Source organism: Gallus gallus, chromosome 35 (assembly GCF_016699485.2).
Source record: "Gallus gallus isolate bGalGal1 chromosome 35, bGalGal1.mat.broiler.GRCg7b, whole genome shotgun sequence".
NCBI classification, from domain to species: Eukaryota; Metazoa; Chordata; class Aves; order Galliformes; family Phasianidae; genus Gallus; species Gallus gallus.
The window spans coordinates 328,039-349,090 of NC_052566.1; the positions used below are offsets into that span (position 1 = coordinate 328,039).

The 21,052-nt window shown below is 56.7% G+C and overlaps 1 protein-coding gene and 1 long non-coding RNA gene across 2 annotated transcripts in view; both read left to right on the forward strand.

Annotated features, from left to right (window-relative positions):
* The first annotated feature begins 224 nt into the window (after positions 1 to 224).
* On the forward strand, positions 225 to 1,809 carry LOC121108130. Its single transcript, XR_005842448.1, has 2 exons — positions 225 to 793; positions 979 to 1,809. It is a non-coding gene; the product is annotated as an uncharacterized LOC121108130 (long non-coding RNA).
* Positions 1,810 to 3,064: 1,255 nt separating this feature from the next.
* Positions 3,065 to 21,052, forward strand: part of ACIN1 (apoptotic chromatin condensation inducer 1) — a 36,709-nt gene continuing 18,721 nt past the window's right edge. Inside the window, exons 1-8 of the mRNA XM_040654994.2 lie at positions 3,065 to 3,215; positions 5,755 to 5,820; positions 5,927 to 6,026; positions 9,037 to 9,104; positions 11,501 to 12,325; positions 12,755 to 12,792; positions 16,344 to 16,404; positions 20,147 to 20,183. Coding sequence (XP_040510928.1) covers positions 3,078 to 3,215; positions 5,755 to 5,820; positions 5,927 to 6,026; positions 9,037 to 9,104; positions 11,501 to 12,325; positions 12,755 to 12,792; positions 16,344 to 16,404; positions 20,147 to 20,183 — 1,333 coding nt within the window. The 5' untranslated portion in view covers positions 3,065 to 3,077. The remainder of the gene's footprint in view (positions 3,216 to 5,754; positions 5,821 to 5,926; positions 6,027 to 9,036; positions 9,105 to 11,500; positions 12,326 to 12,754; positions 12,793 to 16,343; positions 16,405 to 20,146; positions 20,184 to 21,052) is intronic.

Below are 21,052 nucleotides of genomic sequence, written 5' to 3' on the forward strand. Positions count from 1 at the left end.
TGGTGTCATTTGGGGGGATATGGGGTCATATATGGGGGGTTTGGGGGGGATAGGGGGTCATTTGGGGGGGATAGGGGGTCATATATGGGGGGTTTGGCGGGGATCTGGGGGGGATATGGGAGTTGGGGGGGGATATGGGGTCATATATGGGGGGTTATGGGGTTTGGGGGTCATATATGGGGGTTTGGGGGGATATGGGGGGTTGGGGGAGTTTGGGGGGGGGGATATGGGGGAGTTGGGGGTCACATACGGGGGGGTTGGGGGGAGTTGTAGGATTTTGGGGTGACTTGGGGGGATTTTGGGGTCTCTCGGCAGCGTGGCTGACACTTATGGGGCAGCGGCTCTTCTTCGTCCTCTACCCCAATACTGAGACCCACAGCGACCCCCCGCCCCATAGCGAAGCTGAGCCCCACAGCAAGCTCCTGCCCCATAGCGACCCCGTGCCCCATAGCGACTCCCAGCCCCATAGCGACCCCGTGCCCCATAGTGACTCCCAGCCCCATAGCGACACCCAGCCCCATAGCGATTCCCAGCCCCATAGCGACCCCGTGCCCCATAGCGACCCCCAGCCCCATAGTGAATCTGAGCCCCATAGTGAATCTGAGCCCCATAGCGACCCCCAGCCCCATAGCGACCCCGTGTCCCATAGCGAATCTGAGCCCCATAGCGACCCCCAGCCCCATAGTGAATCTGAGCCCCATAGTGACCCCCAGCCCCATAGCGAGACCCACAAGTGACCCCTCAGCCCCATAAGTGCCCTCCCAGCCCCACAAGTGATCCCTCAGCCCCATAAGTGCCCCCCCAGCCCCACAAGTGATCCCTCATCCCCATAGTGAGACCCACAAGTGCTCCTCCAGCCCCACAAGTGCCCCCCCAGCCCCATAGTGAGACCCATAAGTGCCCCCCCCAGCCCCACAAGTGTCCCCCCAGCCCCACAAATGCCCCCCCAGCCCCACAAGTGATCCCTCAGCCCCATAGTGAGACCCACAAGTGCCCCCCCAGCCCCATAAGTGCCCCCCCAGCCCCACAAGTGACTCCTTGGCCCTATAGTGAGACCCACAAGTGCTCCCCCACCCCACAAGTGCCCCCTCATCCCCATAGTGAGACCCACAAGTGCCCCCTCACCCCATAAGTGCCCCCCCAGCCCCACAAGTGACCCCCAGCCCCACAAGTGACCCCCCAGCTCCATAGTGCGACCCATAAGTGCCCCCCAGCCCCACAGGTGACCCCTCGGCCCCATAGTGAGACCCACAAGTGCTCCCCAGCCCCACAAGTGCCCCCCCAGACCCACAAGTGAACCCTCGGCCCCATAGTGAGACCCACAAGTGCCCCCCCAGCCCCATAAGTGCCCCCCCAGCCCCACAAGTGACTCCTTGGCCCTATAGTGAGGCCCACAAGTGCTCCCCCACCCCACAAGTGCCCCCCCAGCCCCACAAGTGACCCCTCGGCCCCATAGTGAGACCCACAAGTGCTCCCCAGCCCCACAAGTGCCCCCCCAGCCCCACAAGTGACTCCTTGGCCCTATAGTGAGGCCCACAAGTGCTCCCCCACCCCACAAGTGCCCCCCCAGCCCCACAAGTGACCCCTCGGCCCCATAGTGAGACCCACAAGTGCTCCCCAGCCCCACAAGTGCCCCCCCAGCCCCACAAGTGACTCCTTGGCCCTATAGTGAGGCCCACAAGTGCTCCCCCACCCCACAAGTGCCCCCCCAGCCCCCCATCGCCCCGCAGCTGAGCCCGTTGGGGCCGCCCCACACTCCGCCCCACAAGTGCCTCCGGCCCCACGGCAATAAAGGTGCTCTCAGTGTAAGCGGAGCCCATTTCTGTCGGCCCCACACAAAGTATGGGGGGGTGTGGGGAGAACGAGGGGTACACAAAGGATTTATTGTAGGGCCGACGTAAATAATGGCCGCCCGCGGGGTGTAAACAACCCCACTTCCGGCAGGGCCTTCCAAACCCCGCCCCCGAACGGCCACTTCCGGGAGGGACCGGAAGTAGGCGAAAGAGCAACTTCCGGGCGGGGCGGAAAAAGGGATATAAGGAAAAAGGAGGAAATTATGGGGCGGGAAGGGGGGAAATCGCGGAGGTGAAGAGTGGAACTGGGGAGAAAAAAGCGAAGTTTGGGGAAAATGGGCGACATTGGGTCCAAAAAGCAGAAAATTTGGGTTAGAGAAAGGGGAAAGGGGCGCCGCGGCTGCACCGGAAGTGCCTAAACCGGATGAGGCAGAATTTGGCGCCGGAAGTAGACGCCGGGAGGTCAAAGCGGCGAAGGGAGAGGGCGTTATTTCACGCCGGAACTGGGATGAGCGCCCGGAAAGATGGGAAGGTGGGACCGGATATTGCGCCATCTAGCGCCGGAAGTAGGGTACGGTGCAAGCGAGGGGCCGGAAAAGGACCGATTTAACGCCGGAAGTGCCTTGGGGTTGACGGAAGGGGCAGGAGCGGAACTGATTTGACACCGGAAGTAGAAGGGTATAAATAAGAGGGGCCGGTAAAACGACCGATTCGACACCGGAAGTGGGATTGGGTAGATTAAGACGGGCTGGAACGGGACCGATTTGATGCCGGAAGTGCGGTGGGGTGAAAAAGGTGACCCGGAAGTGGACTGATTGAAGCCGAGCGTTGGATCCGTCTGAAAAGCGCGACCGGAAGAGGACAGATTTGTCGCTGGAAGTACAGTCGGGTTCAGAGAACGGGCTGAAGCAGAACAGATTTGCCGCCGGAAGTGCTATGAGGTGAAAACGAGGGGCCGGAAAGGGGCCGATTTGGCGCCGGAAGTGCTACCAGGCGGAAAAAGAGCGACCGGAAGCTTCGTCGCGGGAAGTGCTGTCGGATGAAAACGAGTGTCCGGAAGCGAACTGATTTAACGCCGAGTGTCGTATCGGGTGAAAAAGGGCGACCGGAAAAGGACGTATTTGGCGCCAAAAGAGCGTTGGGGGCGTGGAAAAGCAGCGCTCGAAGCGGGCTCGATTTCACGCCGGAAGTGAGCGAAGCGTACCGGAAGGAGCCTCGCAGAGACCGGAAGAAGGGGGGGTCGCGTCACCGGAAGTCCGTCGGCGTTCGTCGGCGGCAGCCAAGATGGCGGACGGGGAGGAGGTGACGCTGGACGGGCGTCCGCTGCATCTGCTGCGCGTGGCCGACCTGAAGGCGGCTCTGGAGCGGCGCGGGTTGGCCAAGAGCGGTCAGAAGAGCGCGTTGGTGAAGCGGCTGCGCGGGGTGAGGAGGAATCGGGGGAGGGGGATGTGGGGGGGGCGGCCATTTTGGGTTGAGGAGGGGAGGGGAGCGGGGTGGGGGGGGGGTGGGAAGAGCGGCGGCGGTGCGCGGCGGCGGCGGCGGAGAACGGACGCGGCCTACGGGAGGGGGGCGGTGCGCATGCGCGGGGCGCTTCCCGCCAAAAGTTGGGGGGGGGCGGTGATGGGGGGGGGGGGGAGAGGGAAATGGGATTTTTTTTTGAGGGGAATTTTGGGGATTTTGGGGTTTTTGCGATGGTGGGGGGGAGGGGGGGGGTTGGAGGGGTTTGGGGTATTTTTTGTGCGGTTTTTTTTCGGTTTTTTGTGGGGGTTTTGGGGGGTTTTGGAGGGGGTTGTTTTGGGTATAAGGGGAGGGGGGGCGGAGGGGTTTTTGAGGTGAATTTTGGGGATTTTGGGGTTTTTTTAGTGGGGTTTTAGGATTGGAGCTCGTGGGGAGAGCGAGGGGGGTGGGATTTGGGGGCGTTTTGGGGCAATTTGGGGCTTTTTTGGTGGTTTTGTGTGGGGTCATTTCGTGGCTTGCAGGGACGTATGGGCTGTGGGGGAGGCAGGGATTTCTGAGGTAAATTTTGTGGCTTTTGGGGTTTTTGGTGACTTTTGTCATTTTAGGGGGGAGAGGTGAGTGTGGGGGAGGGGATTTGGGGCATTCGAGGTCAATTTGGGGCTTTTTGGTGACTTTTGTGGGGTCATTTTATGACTTTTGTGGACTTATGGGGATGTATGGGTTGCGGGGGGGGGGGAGAAGTTTTTAAGGTAAATTGTGTGGATTTTGGGGTTTTTGTGGGTTTTTGGTATGATGAGAGGGGAGGGGGAATTGGGGGGAGGGGATTTGGGGCATTTAAGGGCAATTTTGGGTCGTTTTGGGTGTTTTTTTATGTGGCGATGTATGAAGAGGTGAACTATAAATGGGGGTGGGGGGGCAGGGATTTCTGAGGTAAATTTTGTGGATTTTGGGGTTTTTGTTGATTTTTGTCATTTTAGGGGGGAGAGGTGAGTGGGGGGGAGGGGATTTGGGGCATTCGAGGTCAATTTGGGGCTTTTTGGTGACTTTTGTGGGGTTATTTTGTGGCTTATGGGATGTATGGGTTGGGGGAGATGGGAGAGGTTTTTGAGGTAAATTGTGTGGATTTTGGGGTTTTTGTGGGTTTTTGTTACGATGAGAAGGGAGGGGGGATTGGGGGGAGGGGATTTGGGGGCATTTTGGGGCAATTTTGGGTCGTTTTGGGTTTTTTTTTCATGTGGCAATTTATGAAGGGATAAACCATAAATGGTGGGGGGGGGGGGCAGGGGTTTCTGAGGTAAATTTTGGGGATTTGGGGTTTTTATGGAATTTTATGGCTGTAACAGGTGGGAGGAGTGGGGGGGGGAGTTGGATTTGGGGCATTTTGGGGCAATTTTGGGTTGTTTTGGGGTCTTTTTTATGGGGTTATTCTGGGGTTATTAGGGGGGTTTATGGGTTGGGGGGGTGGAATTTTTGAGGTAAATTTGGGGGGTTTTGGTGTTTTGGGGGATTTTTATCATTTTTAGAAGGGAGGGGGGATTGGGTGGAAGGAATTTTAGGTTTTTGGGGTAATTTTGGAGCACTTTTGGGTCTATTTTTGGTCAGTTTGGGGTCTTTTGGGGGCCAATTTTGGGGTCACTTTGGGGCACTTTTTGGGGTCATTTTGTGGCGTTTTTGAGTCTTCTGTAGTTAATTTTGTGTCTTTTGGTCAATTTTGGACACCTTTGGATCACATTTTGGGTCATTTATTGTCCGTTTTTGGTGTTTTGGGTCTATTTGGGTAAATTTTGAGCTTTTTTGGGGTGAATTTGGGGTCATTTTGGGGTATTTTGGCTTCAATTTGGGGTCAACTTTGGACCAATTTGGGGTCAACTTTGGGTCTTTGGGTCAATTTGGGGTCTTTGGTGGTTATTTAAGGGGTCATTTTTGATCAATTTTGGTCAATTTTTGGGTCTTTTTGGGTCATTTTGGAGCATTTTAGGCTTATGTGTATCATTGGATAAATTTTGGGTGCTTTTAGGTCAGTTCCTTTTGATTCTGTGGGTCCATTTTTGGGTCAATTTTGGGGGCATTTTGGGTCTTTTTGGTTTAATTTTCTGTCACCTTTGGGTCTTTTGGGTCAATTTTGGGTCCTTTTGGGTCAAATTTGAGTCCTTTCGGATCAATTTTGGGTCCATTTTTGGTCAGTTTTGGGTCTTTTTGGGTCCGTTTTTGGCTTTTTTGGTTTAATTCTCTGTCAGCTTTGGGTCTTTTGGGTCAATTTTGAGTCCTTTTGGGTCAATTTTGAGTCCTTTTGGGTCAATTTTAGCTGTTTTTGGTGCCACGTTTGGCCTTGATTTTGGCCCTTTGACGAGCCCTCAATTTTGGCCCCTTTCAGTTCTTTTCAGGTTGAATTTTGGGTCGATTTCCCCACATTTTGGTCCCACAGCTCCCACCAAACCACCCAACCCCTTCTTTAAACCCCCCCAAAACCCCAAAATGTCCTTTTTTCTCCCCAAAACCGCAGGCGCTGATGCTGGAGAACCTCCAGAAGCACTCAACCCCCCACGCCACCTTCCAACCCAACTCGCAGGTAACCCCAAAAACCCCCCAAACCCACCCCAAAAACCCCCTCCCTATGAACAAAACCCATCGTTTTGGGGGGCGGATTTGCCCAAAATCGCACTTTTTTGGCCCAGATTGGGGAGGAGATGAGCCACAACAGCTTCATCAAGCAGTACCTGGAGAAGCAGCAGGAGCTGCTGAGGCAGCGGCGCGCCAGGGAGGCCAACCCCGACCGTGAGCCCTTTTGGAACCAAATCCGGGCTTTTTTGGCCCAAAAATGGGGTGGGGGGGGGGAAAGGGGGAATCCCGGGGGATCTGGGGGGATTTGGGGGCGGTTTGAGGGTGATTTTGGGGTCAGTTTTGGGGTGAATTCAGAGGGGTTTGGGGCTCAGTTTGGGGGTCAGTTTTAAGTGAATTTGGGGTCAGTTTTGGGGTGAATTCAGAGGGGTTTGGGGCTCAGTTTGGAGGTCAATTTGGGGTGAATTCAGGGGGATTTGGGGCTCAGTTTGGAGATCAATTTGGGGTCAGTTTTGGGGTGAATTCAGAGGGGTTTGGGGCTCAGTTTGGGGGTCGGTTTTAAGTGGATTTGGGGTCAGTTTTGGGGTGAGTTCTGAGGGGTTTGGGGGTCAATTGTGGGTGAATTTGGGGTCAGTTTGGGGGTGAATTCAAAGGGGTTTGGGGCTCAGTTTGGGGGTCAATTTGGGGTCAGTTTTGGGGTGAATTCAGAGGGGTTTGGGGCTCAGTTTGGGGGTGAATTTGGGGTCAGTTTTGGGGTGAATTCAGAGGGGTTTGGGGCTCAGTTTGGAGGTCAATTTGGGGTCAGTTTTGGGGTGAATTCAGAGGGATTTGGGGCTCAGTTTGGGGGTCAATTTTGGGTGAATTTGGGGTCAGTTTTGGGGAGAGTTCCGAGGGATTTGGGGCTCAGTTTGGGGTTGAATTTGGGCTCAGTTTTGGGGTGAATTCAGAGGGGTTTGGGACTCAGTTTGGGGGTCAGTTTTAAGTGAATTTGGGGTCAGTTTTGGGGTGAATTCAGAGGGGTTTGGGGGTCAGTTTTGGGTGAATGTGGGGTCAGTTTTGGGGTGAGTTCCAAGGGATTTGGGACTCAGTTTGGGGGTCAATTTTGGGTGAATTTGGGGTCAGTTTTGGGGTGAGTTCTGAGGGGTTTGGGACTCAGTTTGGGGGTTGATTTTAAGTGAATTTGGGGTCAGTTTTGGGGTGAATTCAGAGGGATTTGGGGCTCAGTTAGGGGGTGAATTTGGGGTCAGTTTTGGGGTGAATTCAGAGGGGTTTGGGGCTCAGTTTGGGGTTCAATTTGGGGTCAGTTTTGGGGTGAATTCAGAGGGGTTTGGGGCTCAGTTTGGGGGTCGGTTTTAAGTGGATTTGGGATCAGTTTTGGGGTGAGTTCTGAGGGGTTTGGGGGTCAATTGTGGGTGAATTTGGGGTGAATTCAAAGGGGTTTGGGGCTCAGTTTGGAGGTGAATTTGGGGTCAGTTTGGGGGTGAATTCAGAGGGGTTTGGGGCTCAGTTTGGGGGTGAATTTGGGGTCGGTTTTGGGGTGAATTCAGAGGGGTTTGGGGCTCAGTTTGGGGGTCGGTTTTAAGTGGATTTGGGGTCAGTTTTGGGGTGAGTTCTGAGGGATATAGGGGTGAATTGTGGGTGAATTTGGGGTCAGTTTTGGGGTGAATTGAAAGGGGTTTGGGGCTCAGTTTGGAGGTCAATTTGGGGTCAGTTTTGGGGTGAGTTCCCAGGGATTAGGGACTCTGGGGGTGAATTGTGGGTGTTTTTGGGGTCAGTTTTGGGGTGAATTCAGAGGGGTTTGGGGCTCAGTTTGGGGGTGAATTTGGGGTCGGTTTGGGGGTGAATTCAGAGGGGTTTGGGGCTCAGTTTGGAGGTGAATTTGGGGTCATTTTTGGGGTGAATTCAGAGGGATTTGGGGCTCAGTTTGGGGGTCAGTTTTAAGTGGATTTGGGGTCAGTTTTGGGGTGAATTCAAAGGGGTTTTGGACTTAGTTTGGGGGTGAATTGTGGGTGTATTTGGGGTCGGTTTTGGGGTGAGTTCCGAGGGATTTGGGACTCAGTTTGGTGGTGAATTTGGGGTCAGTTTTGGGGTGAGTTCCGAGGGAATTGGGGCTCAATTTGGGGGTGAATTTGGGGTCAGTTTTGGGGTGAATTCAGAGGGGTTTGGGGCTCAGTTTGGGGGTGAATTTGGGGTCAGTTTGGGGGTGAATTCAGAGGGGTTTGGGGCTCAGTTTGGGGGTGAATTTGGGGTCGGTTTTGGGGTGAATTCAGAGGGGTTTGGGGCTCAGTTTGGGGGTCGGTTTTAAGTGGATTTGGGGTCAGTTTTGGGGTGAGTTCTGAGGGGTTTGGGGGTCAATTGTGGGTGAATTTGGGGTCAGTTTTGGGGTGAATTCAAAGGGGTTTGGGGCTCAGTTTGGAGGTCAATTTGGGGTCAGTTTTGGGGTGAGTTCCCAGGGATTAGGGACTCTGGGGGTGAATTGTGGGTGATTTTGGGGTCAGTTTTGGGGTGAATTCAGAAGGGTTTGGGGCTCAGTTTGGGGGTGAATTTGGGGTCGGTTTTGGGGTGAATTCAGAGGGAGTTGGGATTCACTTTTGGGGTGAACTTTGGGTAAGTTTGGGCTCAGTTTTGGGGTGGATTCTGGGGGATTTGGGGTTCAGTTTTGGGGTCAAATCTGAAAGATTTTGGGGTTCTGTTGTGCGTTAAATTTGAGAGGTTTGGGGGTCAGTTTTGGGGTCAATTTTGGGTCAAATTCGTGGCAATTTGGGGTCACTTTGAGGTTCTATTTTGGGTCAAATCTGAGGGATTTTGGGGTCGGTTTTGGGGTCAATTTTGGGTCAAGTCCGAAAGATTTGGGGGTTCTATTTTGGGTTAAATCTGAGGGATTTTGGGGCCGTATTGGAGTTTGATTTTGGGTTGAAATTAATCGATTTTGGGCCACTTTGGGGTTCAGTTTTGGGTTCAATTTAATCGATTTTGGGTTATTTTGGGGGTCGTTTTTCGGTTGAAATTAATCGATTTTGGGTCACTTTGGGGTTCGATTTCGGGTTCAATTTAATGGAATTTTGGGTCACTTTGGGGTTCATTTTTGGGTCAGTTTTGATGGATTTTGGGGTCCGGGGATGGGGTAAATTATCCGGATGGGATTTTGGGGTCCATTTGGGGTGAGTTTGTATCGTTTTGGGGTCTGATTTTTTTGGGGTGTTTTCCCCCTTTTTGGCTATTGCAGCTTCGGGGCGCAGCTGTGAGGATTCGGACGAGGAGAGCGGGCGGCGGCGCAGCGAGAGGGGAAAGCAGGTGCCATTTTGGGGCAAAAAAGGGCAGTTTGGGGCAATTTGGGGCTCAGTAATGGGGTGGGGGGTGAGGGGGAGGGTCAGGGCTGCAAATTTTGGGGGGAATTCGGGGGGATTTGGGGCGGTTTGGGAGGAAAATGGGGGGGTTTTGGGGGGGATGAGGTTGGGGGTTTTGGGGGGGTAAATGTTGAGGGGTTTGGGGGCAAATTCTGTGGGTTTTGGGGTCGGTTTGAGACTGAAAATGGCTGTTTTTGGATGGGGGGTTTTGGGGTTTTTTGGGGTAAATGTGGGATTTGGGGGCAAATTCTGTGGGTTTTGGGGTGAAAATGGGTGTTTTTGGGTGGGGGGGATTTGGGGGGTTTTTGGGGGTAAATGCTGAGGGATTTCGGGGCAAATTCTGTGGGTTTTGGGGTCGGTTTGGGGGTGACAATGGGTGTTTTTGGGTGGGGGGATTTGGGGTCAATGTTGAGGGATTTGGGGGCAAATTCTGTGGGTTTTGGGGTCAGTTTGGAGGTGAAAATGGGTGTTTTTGGGTGGGGGGATTTGGGGTAAATGTTGAGGGATTTGGGGGCAAATTCTGTGGGTTTTGGGGTTGATTTGAGGGTGAAAATGGGTGTTTTTGGGTGGGGGTGATTTGGGGGTTTTGGGGTAAATGCTGAGGGATTTTGGGGCAAATTCTGTGGGTTTTGGGGTCGGTTTGGGGGTGAAAATGGGTGTTTTTGGGTGGGGGGATTTGGGGTCAATGTTGAGGGATTTGGGGGTAAATTCTGTGGGTTTTGGGGTCGGTTTGGGGGTGAAAATGGCTGTTTTTGGATGGGGGGGATTTGGGGGTTTTGGGGTAAATGCTGAGGGATTTCGGGGCAAATTCTGTGGGTTTTGGGGTCGGTTTGGGGGTGAAAATGGGTGTTTTTGGATGGAGGGGATTTGGGGGGCTTTCGGGGGGTAAATGCTGAGGGATTTGGGGGCAAATTCTGTGGGTTTTGGGGTCAATTTGGGGGTGAAAATGGGTGTTTTTGGACGGGGGGATTTGGGGTAAATGTTGAGGGGTTTTGGGGCAAATTCTGTGGGTTTTGGGGTCAATTTGGGGGTGACAATGGGTGTTTTTGGATGGGGGGGATTTGGGCGGTTTTTTGGGGTAAATGCTGAGGGATTTCGGGGCAAATTCTGTGGGTTTTGGGGTCGGTTTCGGGGTGAAAATGGGTGTTTTTGGATGGGGGGTTTTGGGGGTAAATGCTGAGGGATTTTGGGGCAAATTCTGTGGGTTTTGGGGTCGGTTTGGGGGTGAAAATGGGTGTTTTTGGGTGGGGGGGATTTGGGGGGTTTTGGGGTAAATGTTGAGGGATTTGGGGGCAAATTCTGTGGGTTTTGGGGTCAATTTGGGGGTGAAAATGGATGGTTTTGGATGGGGGGATTTGGGGGGGATTTGGGGTAAATGTTGAGGGATTTGGGGGCAAATTCTGTGGGTTTTGGGGTGAAAATGGGTGTTTTTGGATGGAGGGGATTTGGGGGGGTAAACGTTGAGGGGTTTGGGGGCAAATTCTGTGGGTTTTGGGGTCGATTTGAGGGTGAAAATGGGTGTTTTTGGATGGGGGATTTGGGGTAAATGTTGAGGGATTTGGGGGCAAATTCTTTGGGTTTTGGGGTGAAAATGGGTGTTTTTGGATGGAGGGGATTTGGGGGGTTTTGGGGGGGTAAATGCTGAGGGTTTTGGGGGCAAATTCTGTGGGTTTTGGGGTCGACTTGAGGGTGAAAATGGGTGTTTTTGGGTGGGGGGATTTCGGGTAAATGTTGAGGGATTTGGGGGCAAATTCAGTGGGTTTTGGGGTGAAAATGGGTGTTTTTGGATGGAGGGGATTTAGGGGGGATTTGGGGTAAATGTTGTGGGATTTGGGGGCAAATTCTGTCGGTTTTGGGGTCGGTTTGGGGGTGAAAATGGGTGTTTTTGGATGGGGGGATTTGGGGGGGATTTGGGGTAAATGTTGAGGGATTTGGGGGGAAATTCTGTGGGTTTTGGGGTCGGTTTGGGGGTGAAAATGGGTGTTTTTGGATGGGGGGATTTGGGGTTTTTTTGGGGGTAAATGCTGAGGGATTTGGGCGCAAATTTAGTAGGTTTTGGGGTCAACTTAGTGGGATTTTGGGCTGATTTGAGACAATTTTGGGGTCGTTTGATGGGATTGTCTCCATTTTTGTGGGATTTCAGGGCTTTTGGGGCCAACTTAGTGACATTTTGGGTTGTTTTCTTGCAATTTAGGGGCTGCTTGTTGGGATTGCTCATTTTTTGTGGGATTTGGGTCAATTTTGGGGGGGACTTTGGGGGAAATCCGGGGGAATTTGGGGTCGGAGGGCCGTTTGGGTCGAATTTTGCCCGTTTTGGCTCACGGAAGTGGTGTTTTTTTGTAGGGCCGCGGCCCCAAAGCCCCCGAGGGCGGATCCCGCAGCCGCCGTGGGTCGCGACCCCCCCAAAAAGGGGGGGAGGAGGAGGAGGAGGAGGAAGAGGAGGAGGAGGACGAAGAAGAGGACGATGACGAGGAGGAGGAAGAGGAGGGCGGCAAGCCTGGCCCCGCCCCCTGCCAAGCCCCGCCCCCCGCCCCTCAACCCACGCCCCCATTCCAACAGGCCACACCCCTTCCGCTTGACCCGCCACTCCCATTGGACGAAACCCCGCCTATCACAGCTGAAGCCCCGCCCACAGATGAGCAAGCCCCGCCCGCAGAGGCCGAAGCCCCGCCCACTGCCCCCGAGGCCACGCCCACAACGGCTGAACCCCCGCCCATCGACACACAAACCACGCCCACCCAGCCCCCGACTCCACCCCCTGATCCCGAGGCCACGCCCACTCAGATGGAGACCACGCCCACAGAAGCCGAAGCCCCGCCCCCTGTGGTGGAACCCACAGCTCCATCTGAAGCCACGCCCACTGTCAGCATAGCCACGCCCCCTCGGGAGGAAACCCCGCCCCCTTCGTCCTCTCCCCCTCTGCCCTCAGCGAAGGGGGCGGAGCCTGCGGCCACGCCCACAGTAGAAGAGCCAATCCCGCCCCTCCCGAGCCAAGAGCCCGCCCCTGAGGGCGGAGCTACCATGGAAGTCACGCCCACAGCAGAGGCCCCACCCCCTTCTTCACCCCGGGGGCGCAGCCAATCATCTTCCTCCTCCTCGCCTGGCCCCGCCTCCTCTCGCGGAAGCTCCGCCTCCCCACCGCCGCAGGGGCGTGACCAAAACGCTGAGGTGAGCGGGGGCGGGGCTAACTGCAAGGGCAGCCAATGGGGTGTGGGCGGAGTGGCACACCAGCCAATGGGGAAGCAGCAAACACGAAGCGGCAGGACTAGCGCCTACCGGGGACCCCAAATCTCAACTGGGAGGCAATGGATGATCCCAAAACCGATCTGGGAGCTACTGGGGAGCCCTGACAGTCAGTGGGGACCTAACTGGGGGCCCCAGAACTGAACTGGGAGTGATTGCGGGTCCCCAGAACCCAACTGGAGCCAATGGGAACCCAACTGGGAGCCCCAAAACTGAACTGGGAGGCAACTGGGAGCCAAACTGGGAGTCCCAGAGCCGAACTGGGAACCCCAGAACCCAACTGGGAGGCAATGGGGGACCCCAAAACCCCAACTGGGTGGCACTGGGCAGCCCCTGACCCCGCTTTCTCTATAGGGCGAGCAGCCGGAGCCGACCCCAGCTACGACCCCCAAGTGAGTGAGGGGTGCTGGGGGCAATTATGGGGCACTGGGGGGTGGTTATGGGGCTCTGTGGGGCAGTGCGGGGTGGTTATGGGGCGGTTATTAGGATCTTTGGGGCAGTTATGGGGTACTGTGGGGCACTGGGGCAGTTCTTAGGATCTGCGGGGTGGTTATGGGGCATTTATGGGGCATGGTGGGCCATTATGGGGCTCTGTGGGGCAGTTAATAGGACCTACAGGGCTCTGTGGGGCGGTTATGTGGCTCTGTGGGGCAGTTATTAGGATCTGTGGGGCACTATGGGGCAGTAACGGGGCTCTCTGGGGTACCAGCGAGTTACGGGGCTCTATGGGGCAGTTATGGGGCCCTGTGGGGCAACTGTAGGATCCTTATGGTCCTTCTTATGGTCTCTATGGGTTTTCTCTGTGGTACTCTCTATGGTCTTTGGGTCCTCTCTATGGTTTTTGGGTCCTCCCGATGGGTTCCGTCCTCTCTGTGGGGTTTCTCTGTGGGGTCTCTCTATGGTTTGTGGGTCATCCCCTCCCTGTGGGTCCTCCCCATTTTATGGGGTTCATTCTATGGTTCTCCCTGTGGTCGTTATGGGGTTTTCTGTGGGGTTTCCGTATGGGTCCTCTCTATGGTCTCTTTCCCAGTCTCTATGGTTTTAGGAGTCCTCCACGTGGGGTCCTCCCTGCGGTCTCCTCTCTATGGTTTCTATGTGGTCATTCTATGGACTCTGTGCTCAATGTGGGTCCTCTCTATGAGTCCTCTCTATGGTTTTCCCTATGGGTCTTCTGTATGGGGTCTCTATGGGGCCACCCTATGGTCCGTGTGGGTCCTCTCTATGGTCTTTCTGGATCTTCCCTGTGGTCTTCTTTATGGTTTCCATGGCGTCCTTTTTATGGGGTCGTCCCTATGGTACTCTACGGTTTCTATGGGGTCCTTTCTATGGGTCATCTCTATGGTCCCTTCTATAGGGTCTTCCCAATGGGTTCTTTCTATGGTCCTCTCTGTGGTTTCCTTGGGGTCCTCTTTACGGGGTCCTTTTATGGGGTCCTCCCAATGCTCCTCCCTATGGGGTCCTCTCTGTGATTTCCTTGGGGTCCTTTCTATGGGATCCTCCCTATTGTCACGTCTATGGGGTTTCTATGGGGTCCTCTCTATGGTTCTTCTCTATGGTTCCTCTCTATAGGGTCCTCCCAGTGGGTCCTCTCTATGGGTCTCTTCTATATGGTCCGCCCAGTGGGTCCTCTCTATGGGTCCTCTCTATGGTCCTCACTATGGGTCCCTTCTATATGGTCCTCCAAGTGGCTGTTCCTGATGGGTCCTCTCTGAGTCCTCTCTATGGTCCTTTCTATGGGTCCCTTCTATATGGTCCTCCCAGTGGGTCCTGCCAGTGGGTCCTCTCTATGGGTCCTCTCTATGGTTGTTCTCTATGGGTCCCTTCTATATAGTCTTCCCAGTGGGTCCTCTCTATGGGTCCTCTCTATGGTTCTCTCTATGGGTCCCTTCTATATGGTCCTCCCAGTGAGTCCTCCCAGTGGGTCCTTTCTATGGGTCCTCTCTATGGTTGTTCTCTATGGGTCCCTTCTATATGGTCCTCCCAGTGAGTCCTCCCAGTGGGTCCTCTGTATGAGTCCTCTCTATGGTTCTCTCTATGGTTCCCTTCTATATGGCCCTCCCAGAGGGTCCTCCCAGTGGGCCCTCTCTATGGGCCCTCTCTATGGGCCCTCTCTATGGGTCCCTTCTATATGGTCCTCCAAGCGGGTCCTCCCAGTGGGTCCTCTCTATGGTTCTCTCTATAGTTCCCCTCTATGGGGTCCTCCCAGTGGGTCTTTTCTATGTTTTTCTCTATGGTTTCTCTGGGGTGTTCGCTATGAGGTCCTCCACGGCGGTTCTTTCCGTAGGACTTTTTGTGTGATGTTGCGGTCTTTCTATGTCGTCTCTATGGTTTCTCTCCGGCTCTCCTTGGGGGGTCTCTATGATGCCTCCAAGCCCCGCCCACCCCCCTTTAAGCCCCGCCCCCTCCTCAGCGCCCACCTCTCTTCCTCTAAGCCCCGCCCCTTCCGGTGCCGCAGAGGCCGCCGGGAGAAGCGCGGCGCCAAGATGGCGGCCGCTCCCGCAGCGCCGCGGGGCGGGGGGGGGCACAATGGAGCGCGGTGAGGGGCGGCGGGGCGGGGGGAGGGGGGGGGGGGGGCGAGGAGTGAGGGGCGGTCGGGGGATGAATGGGGCGCCGGAGGGCTGAATGGGGGCTCAATGGGGCGCCGGGGGAGGGATGAATGGGGCTGCATTGGGATGAATGGGGCTCCATAGGGATGAATGGGGCTGCATAGGGATGAATGGGGCTCTGTGGGGCGATCTGTGGGGCTGCATAGGGATGAATGGGGCTGCATAGGGATGAATGGGGCTGCATAGGAATGAATGGGGCGCTATGGGGATGAATGGGGCTCTGTGGGGCCATTTGTGGGGCTCCATAGGGATGAATGGGGCTGCATTGGGATGAATGGGGCTGCATAGCGACCCTGTGGGGATGAATGGGGATCTATGGGGCTCCGTGGGATTGAATGGGGGCTGAATGGGGCTCCATAGGGCTGAATGGGGCTCTATGGGGATGAGTGGGGTTCTGTGGGGCAATCTGTGGGGCTCCGTGGGGATGAGTGGGACTCTGTGGGGCTCTATAGGGTTGAATGGGGATCTATGGGGCAATGTGTGGGACTCCATAGGGACGAATGGGGCGCTATGGGGATCTACGGGGCTCTGTGGGGCTCTGTAGGATTGGATGGCGATCTGTGGGGCTCCATGGGGATGAATGGGGTTCTGTGGGGCGATCTGTGGGGCTCCATAGGATGAATGGGGGATGAATGGGGCTCCATAGGGGTGAATGGGGCTGCAGAGGGACCCTGTGGGGATGAATGGGGATCTGTGGGGCTCTGTGGGGAAATGTGTGGGGCTCCATAGGGATGAATGGGGATCTATGGGGCTCCATGGGGATGAATGGGGCTGCATAGGCATCCTGTGGGGATGAATGGGAATCTATGGGGCTCCATAGGGATGAATGGGGGCTGAATGGGGCCCCATAGGGATGAGTGGGGTTCTGTGGGGCAATCTGTGGGGCTCCATAGGGATGAATGGGGCTCCATAGGGATGAATGGAGATCTGTGGGGCTCCATAGGGATGGGTGGGGATCTGTGGGGCTCCATGGGGATGAATGGGGCTGTGTGGGGCAATCTGTGGGGCTCCATAGGGATGAATGGGGATCTCTGGGGCCCCATAGGGATGAATGGGGGCTGAATGGGGCCCCATAGGGATGAGTGGGGTTCTGTGGGGCAATCTGTGGGGCTACATAGGGATGAATGGGGCCTCATAGGGATGAATGGGGCTCTGTGGGGCTCCATAGGGATGGATGGGGATCTGTGGGGCACTGGTGGGGATCTATGGGACAGAGTCATGGATCTGTGGGGCACTGGGGGGGATCTATGGGGCAGAAAGCAACGTATGGGGCAGAGCCCCACCCCACACGTGTGGGTCCAGCCCCACTGATTTCCCCCCTCTTCCCCCCCCCCCAGGCAGGAGCCGGCAGCACCCATGGATGTGGGGCCGCCCCCCGAGCGCCCCCCGGACCCCGAGGTAACGCCCCATAAGTGTGGGGCGGGGATGTGGGGCAGAGATGTGGGGCGGGATGTGGGGTGGAGGGGAGGTGGGTGGGGGGGGGGCCCTTCCCTGCGCCCCACAAGTGCCGTTCCTCTGCCCCACAGCGGGATCTTGGGGGGGGGGAGGGGGGGGATGGGAAGGGGGTCACTTATGGGGCACCCCACACTTATGGGGCACTGAGACTTATTTAGGGGGCGCCCCACATCTACTTGTGGGACACCAGGACTTACTTATGGGGCAGCCCATATCTACTTATGGGGCACTGAGAGCCACTTAGGGGTCACCCCATACTCAAAGGGCATCCCGACTTACTTATGGGGCGCCCCACATCTACTTATGAGGCACGGAGGCCTACTTAGGGGGTGCCCCACACTTATAGGGCACCCTGGGCTTACTTATGGGGCAGCCCACGTTTACTTATGGGGCACTGAGAGCTACTTAGGGGGCACCCCACACTTATGGGGCACCCTGGGCTTACTTATGGGGCAGCCCATATCTACTTACGGGGCACTGAGACTTACTTGGGGGGCGCCCCACACTTATGGGGCACCAGGACTTACTTATGGGGCACTAAGGCCTACTTGTGGGTCACCAAGAGCCACTTAGGGGTCACCCCACACTTATGGGGCACCCAGACTTACTTATGGGGCGCCCCACTTCTACTTATGGGGCACGGAGGCCTACTTGGAGGGTGCCCCACACTTATGGGGTGCCCCGTATTTACTTATGGGGCAGCCCACGTTTACTTATGGGGCGCTGAGCACAACTTAGGAGGCACCCCCCACTCTTACTTATGGGGCGCCCCATAATCTCTCTGGGTTCCAAACCTCTACTTATGGGTCGCCCCACACTTAGGGCTCACCCCACACTTATGGGTCGCCCCACACTTATGGGGCACGCCCTCCCCCCCCCCCCCTTTATGTCACTTAGGGGGCGCCCCACATCTGCGCCGTCGCTGTGGGGCAGCCCCATAACTCCCCCCATCCCCATCCCTTCCCCACCCCCCCCCCCCCCCACCCCCCTCTGCGTGCCCCACAACTTGTGGGGCAGCCCCACATATCTCGGGACCCCCCAACGTCTCTCTTTTGGGCACTCAGCGCTGCCCCACGGATTCTCCCGGACCCCCAAGTGCCCCCCAAGTGCCCCACGGAACCGAGGAAGAGGCACTTATGGGGCAGCCCCACAGCTGGAGGAAGCCCAATACCACTTATGGGGCAGCCCCACACGTTCCTGATGGACCCCCCCATGGCACTTATGGGGCAGCCCCACACGTTGCGATGGACTTTGGGATCACTTAGGGGGCGGCCCCACACGTTAGGATGGACTTTGGGATCACTTATGGGGCAGCCCCACGCTTATGGGGAAGCCCCACGCTTATGGGGCAGCCCCACACATTCCTGATGGACTTTGGGATCATTTATGGGGCGGCCCCACACTTATGGGGTGGCCCCACACATTCCTGATGGATTTTGGAGTTACTTATGGGGCGGCCCCACACGTTATGATGGACTTTGGAGTCACTTATGGGGCAGCCCCACACATTATGGTGGATTTTGGAGTCACTTATGGGGCAGCCCCACACATTCCTGATGGACTTTGGGATCAGTTATGGGGCGGCCCCACACTTATGGGGCAGCCCCACACATTCCTGATGGACTTCGGGATCACTTATGGGGCAGCCCCACAGACCCCCATCTCCACTTATGGGGCGGAGATGGACCCCCAGCTCCACTTACGGGGCAGAAGTGGATCCTCAGTGCTACTTATGGGGCAGCCCCATGGATTTGAAAGCTCCACTTATGGGGCAGACACCAACCTCGGACCCCGCACTTATGGGGCAGACCCACAACCTTGGAACCCATTGCAACTTATGGGGCAGGCGCAGCCCCCACCACCACTTATGGGGCAGCCCCACGGACCCCCACGGTCACTTATGGGGCAGCCATCGATGATGGGACCCCCACTTATGGGGCAGATGTGAACTTCGGACCCCAATACCACTTATGGGGCAGAGACCGACCCCCAGCGCCACTTATGGGGCAGAAGAGGACCCATAACCCCACTTATGGGGCAGAGACCGACCCCGAGCGCCACTTATGGGGCAGAAGAAGACCCATAACCCCACTTGTGGGGCAGAAACTGACCCCCAGCGCTACTTATGGGGCAGAGACCGACCCCCAGTGCCACTTACGGGGCAGAAGAGGACCCATAACCCCACTTATGGGGCAGAGACCAACCCCCAGTGCTACTTATGGGGCAGAGACCAACCCCCAACGCAACTTAGGGGGCAGAGGCTGACCCCCAACACAACTTACGGGGCAGAGACTGAACCTTAATGCCACTTAGGGGGCAGAAGAAGACCCATAACCCCACTTATGGGGCAGAGACTGACCTTCGATAGCACTTACGGGGCAGGAACAGATCCCCATCGCCACTTATGGGGCAGAGACCGCCCCCCAACTCCACTTACGGGGCAGCCGCAGACCTCATAACCCCACTTATGGGGCAGAGACTGATCGCCAGTGCCACTTATGGGGCAGAGAATGGACCTCTTAAGCCCACTTATGGGGCAGATACTGACCCTCGTTGCCACTTATGGGGCAGAGACCGACCCTGAACTCCACTTATGGGGCAGGCTGACCCCCATCGCCACTTATGGGGCAGGAACAGAGCCCTAGTGCCACTTATGGGGCAGAAATGGATCTCATAACCCCACTTATGGGGCAGAGACTGACACCAAAAGCCACTTATGGGGCAGAGAACGCCCCCAACGCCACTTATGGGGCAGGAACAGACCCCTATTGCCACTTATGGGGCAGAGACCAACCCCCAGCGACGCTTATGGGGCAGAAATAGATCTCATAACCCAATTTATGGGGCAGAAAGCAACTCCCAACCTCACTTATGGGGCAGAGACTGATCTCCAACTGCGCTTATGGGGCAGAGAACACCCCCCAAAGCCACTTATGGGGCAGGAATGGAGCTCATGATCCTACTTATGGGGCAGAAACGGACCTCATAATGCCTCTTATGGGGCAGAGACTGACACTGAATGCCACTTATGGGGCAGAAACCGACCCTGAACTCTACTTATGGGGCAGAGGATGACCCCAGCGCCACTTATGGGGCAGAAGCCAACCCCAACACCACTTGTGGGGCAGAAACGGACCTCGTAAGCCCACTTATGGGGCAGAGACTGACCCCCATCGCCACTTATGGGGCAGAAACCACCCCCCAACCTCACCCATGGGGCAGAGAATGACCCTCAATGCCACTTATGGGGCAGAAACCGACCCCCATCGCCACTTATGGGGCAGAGACCAACCCCCCAACTCCACTTATGGGGCAGAAACGGACCACACGACCCCACTTACGGGGCAGAGACTGACACCCAAAGCCACTTATGGGGCAGCGGCCGCCCCCCATCGCCACTTATGGGGCAGGAACAGACCCCTATTGCCACTTAAGGGGCGCCGGGACCCCCACGGTCACACACACAACGCCCCCCAAACCCAACTTGTGGGGCCGGAGACCCACGGATGTCACGCGCCGCTGGGAACCAATGGGAGAGGAGGGAGCGCTGGGAGGGGGGCGGGGCTTAGCGGGCCGGAAGGGGAGGGGCCCGACGTTGGCCCCGCCCCCCACGCCCGCGGTGACTCCGCCCCCCTCCCCCTTGGGGGTCCCTCCCCCCCCCTCCCCACTTTTCCCCTCCCCCCAGGCTCAGCCCAAATCCTTCCGGAGGAAAATCGCACTCGGTAGGCGGGGCTAAGGGCGGAAGTGGGCGGGGCCTGGGAACGGAAGTGGGCGGGGCTATGGGTGGGAAAGAGGAGGGGCTGGCGGGGCGTGGGGGTGGGAAATGGGGTGGGGTGGGGGGGCGGAAGTGGGGTAAAGGGGCGGGGATTCCAGGCGGAAGTGGGGTAAAAGGGGGCGGGGCTTCAGGCGGAAGTGGGGCAGGACTTCGGGCGGAAAAGGGGTGGGGCCAAAGGTGGAAGTAGGGTGTGCTATGAATAACAATAAGTATGAGTGGGAAGGGGCGGGGCTATAAGAGAGGGGCGGAGCTTCGGGCGGAAGTGTGATAAAGGGGGCGGGGCTTCGGGCGAAAAAGGGGCGGAGCCAAGGGTGGAAGTAGGGTGTGGTATAACAAGTATGAATGGGAAGGGGCGGGGCTATGTGAGAGGGGCGGGGCTTCGGGCGGAAGTGAGGTAAAGGGGGCGGGGCTTCGGGCGGAAGGGGGCGGGGCCAAAGGCAGAAGTAGGCTGTGCTATGGATGGCAATGAGTATGAATGGGAAGGGGCGGGGCTATAGGAGAGGGGCATACGAGGGGTGGAAGTGGGATGAAGGGGGCGGGGCCAAGGGCGGAAGGGGGCTGGGCCACGGGTGGAAGTACAATGCGCTTTGAATGGCAATGAGTATGAATGGGAAGGGGCGGGGCTACAGCTGAGCGAGAGGCGGGGCTTCGGGGCGGAAGTGAGTCAAAGGGGCGGGGCTTCGGGCGGAAGGGGGCGGGGCCAAGGGTGGAAGTAGGCTATGCTATGGTTGGTAATGAATGGGAAGGGGCGGGGCTACAGCTGAGCGAGATAGGTGGGGCTTCGGGGCGGAAGTAAGTCAAAGGGGCGGGGCTTCG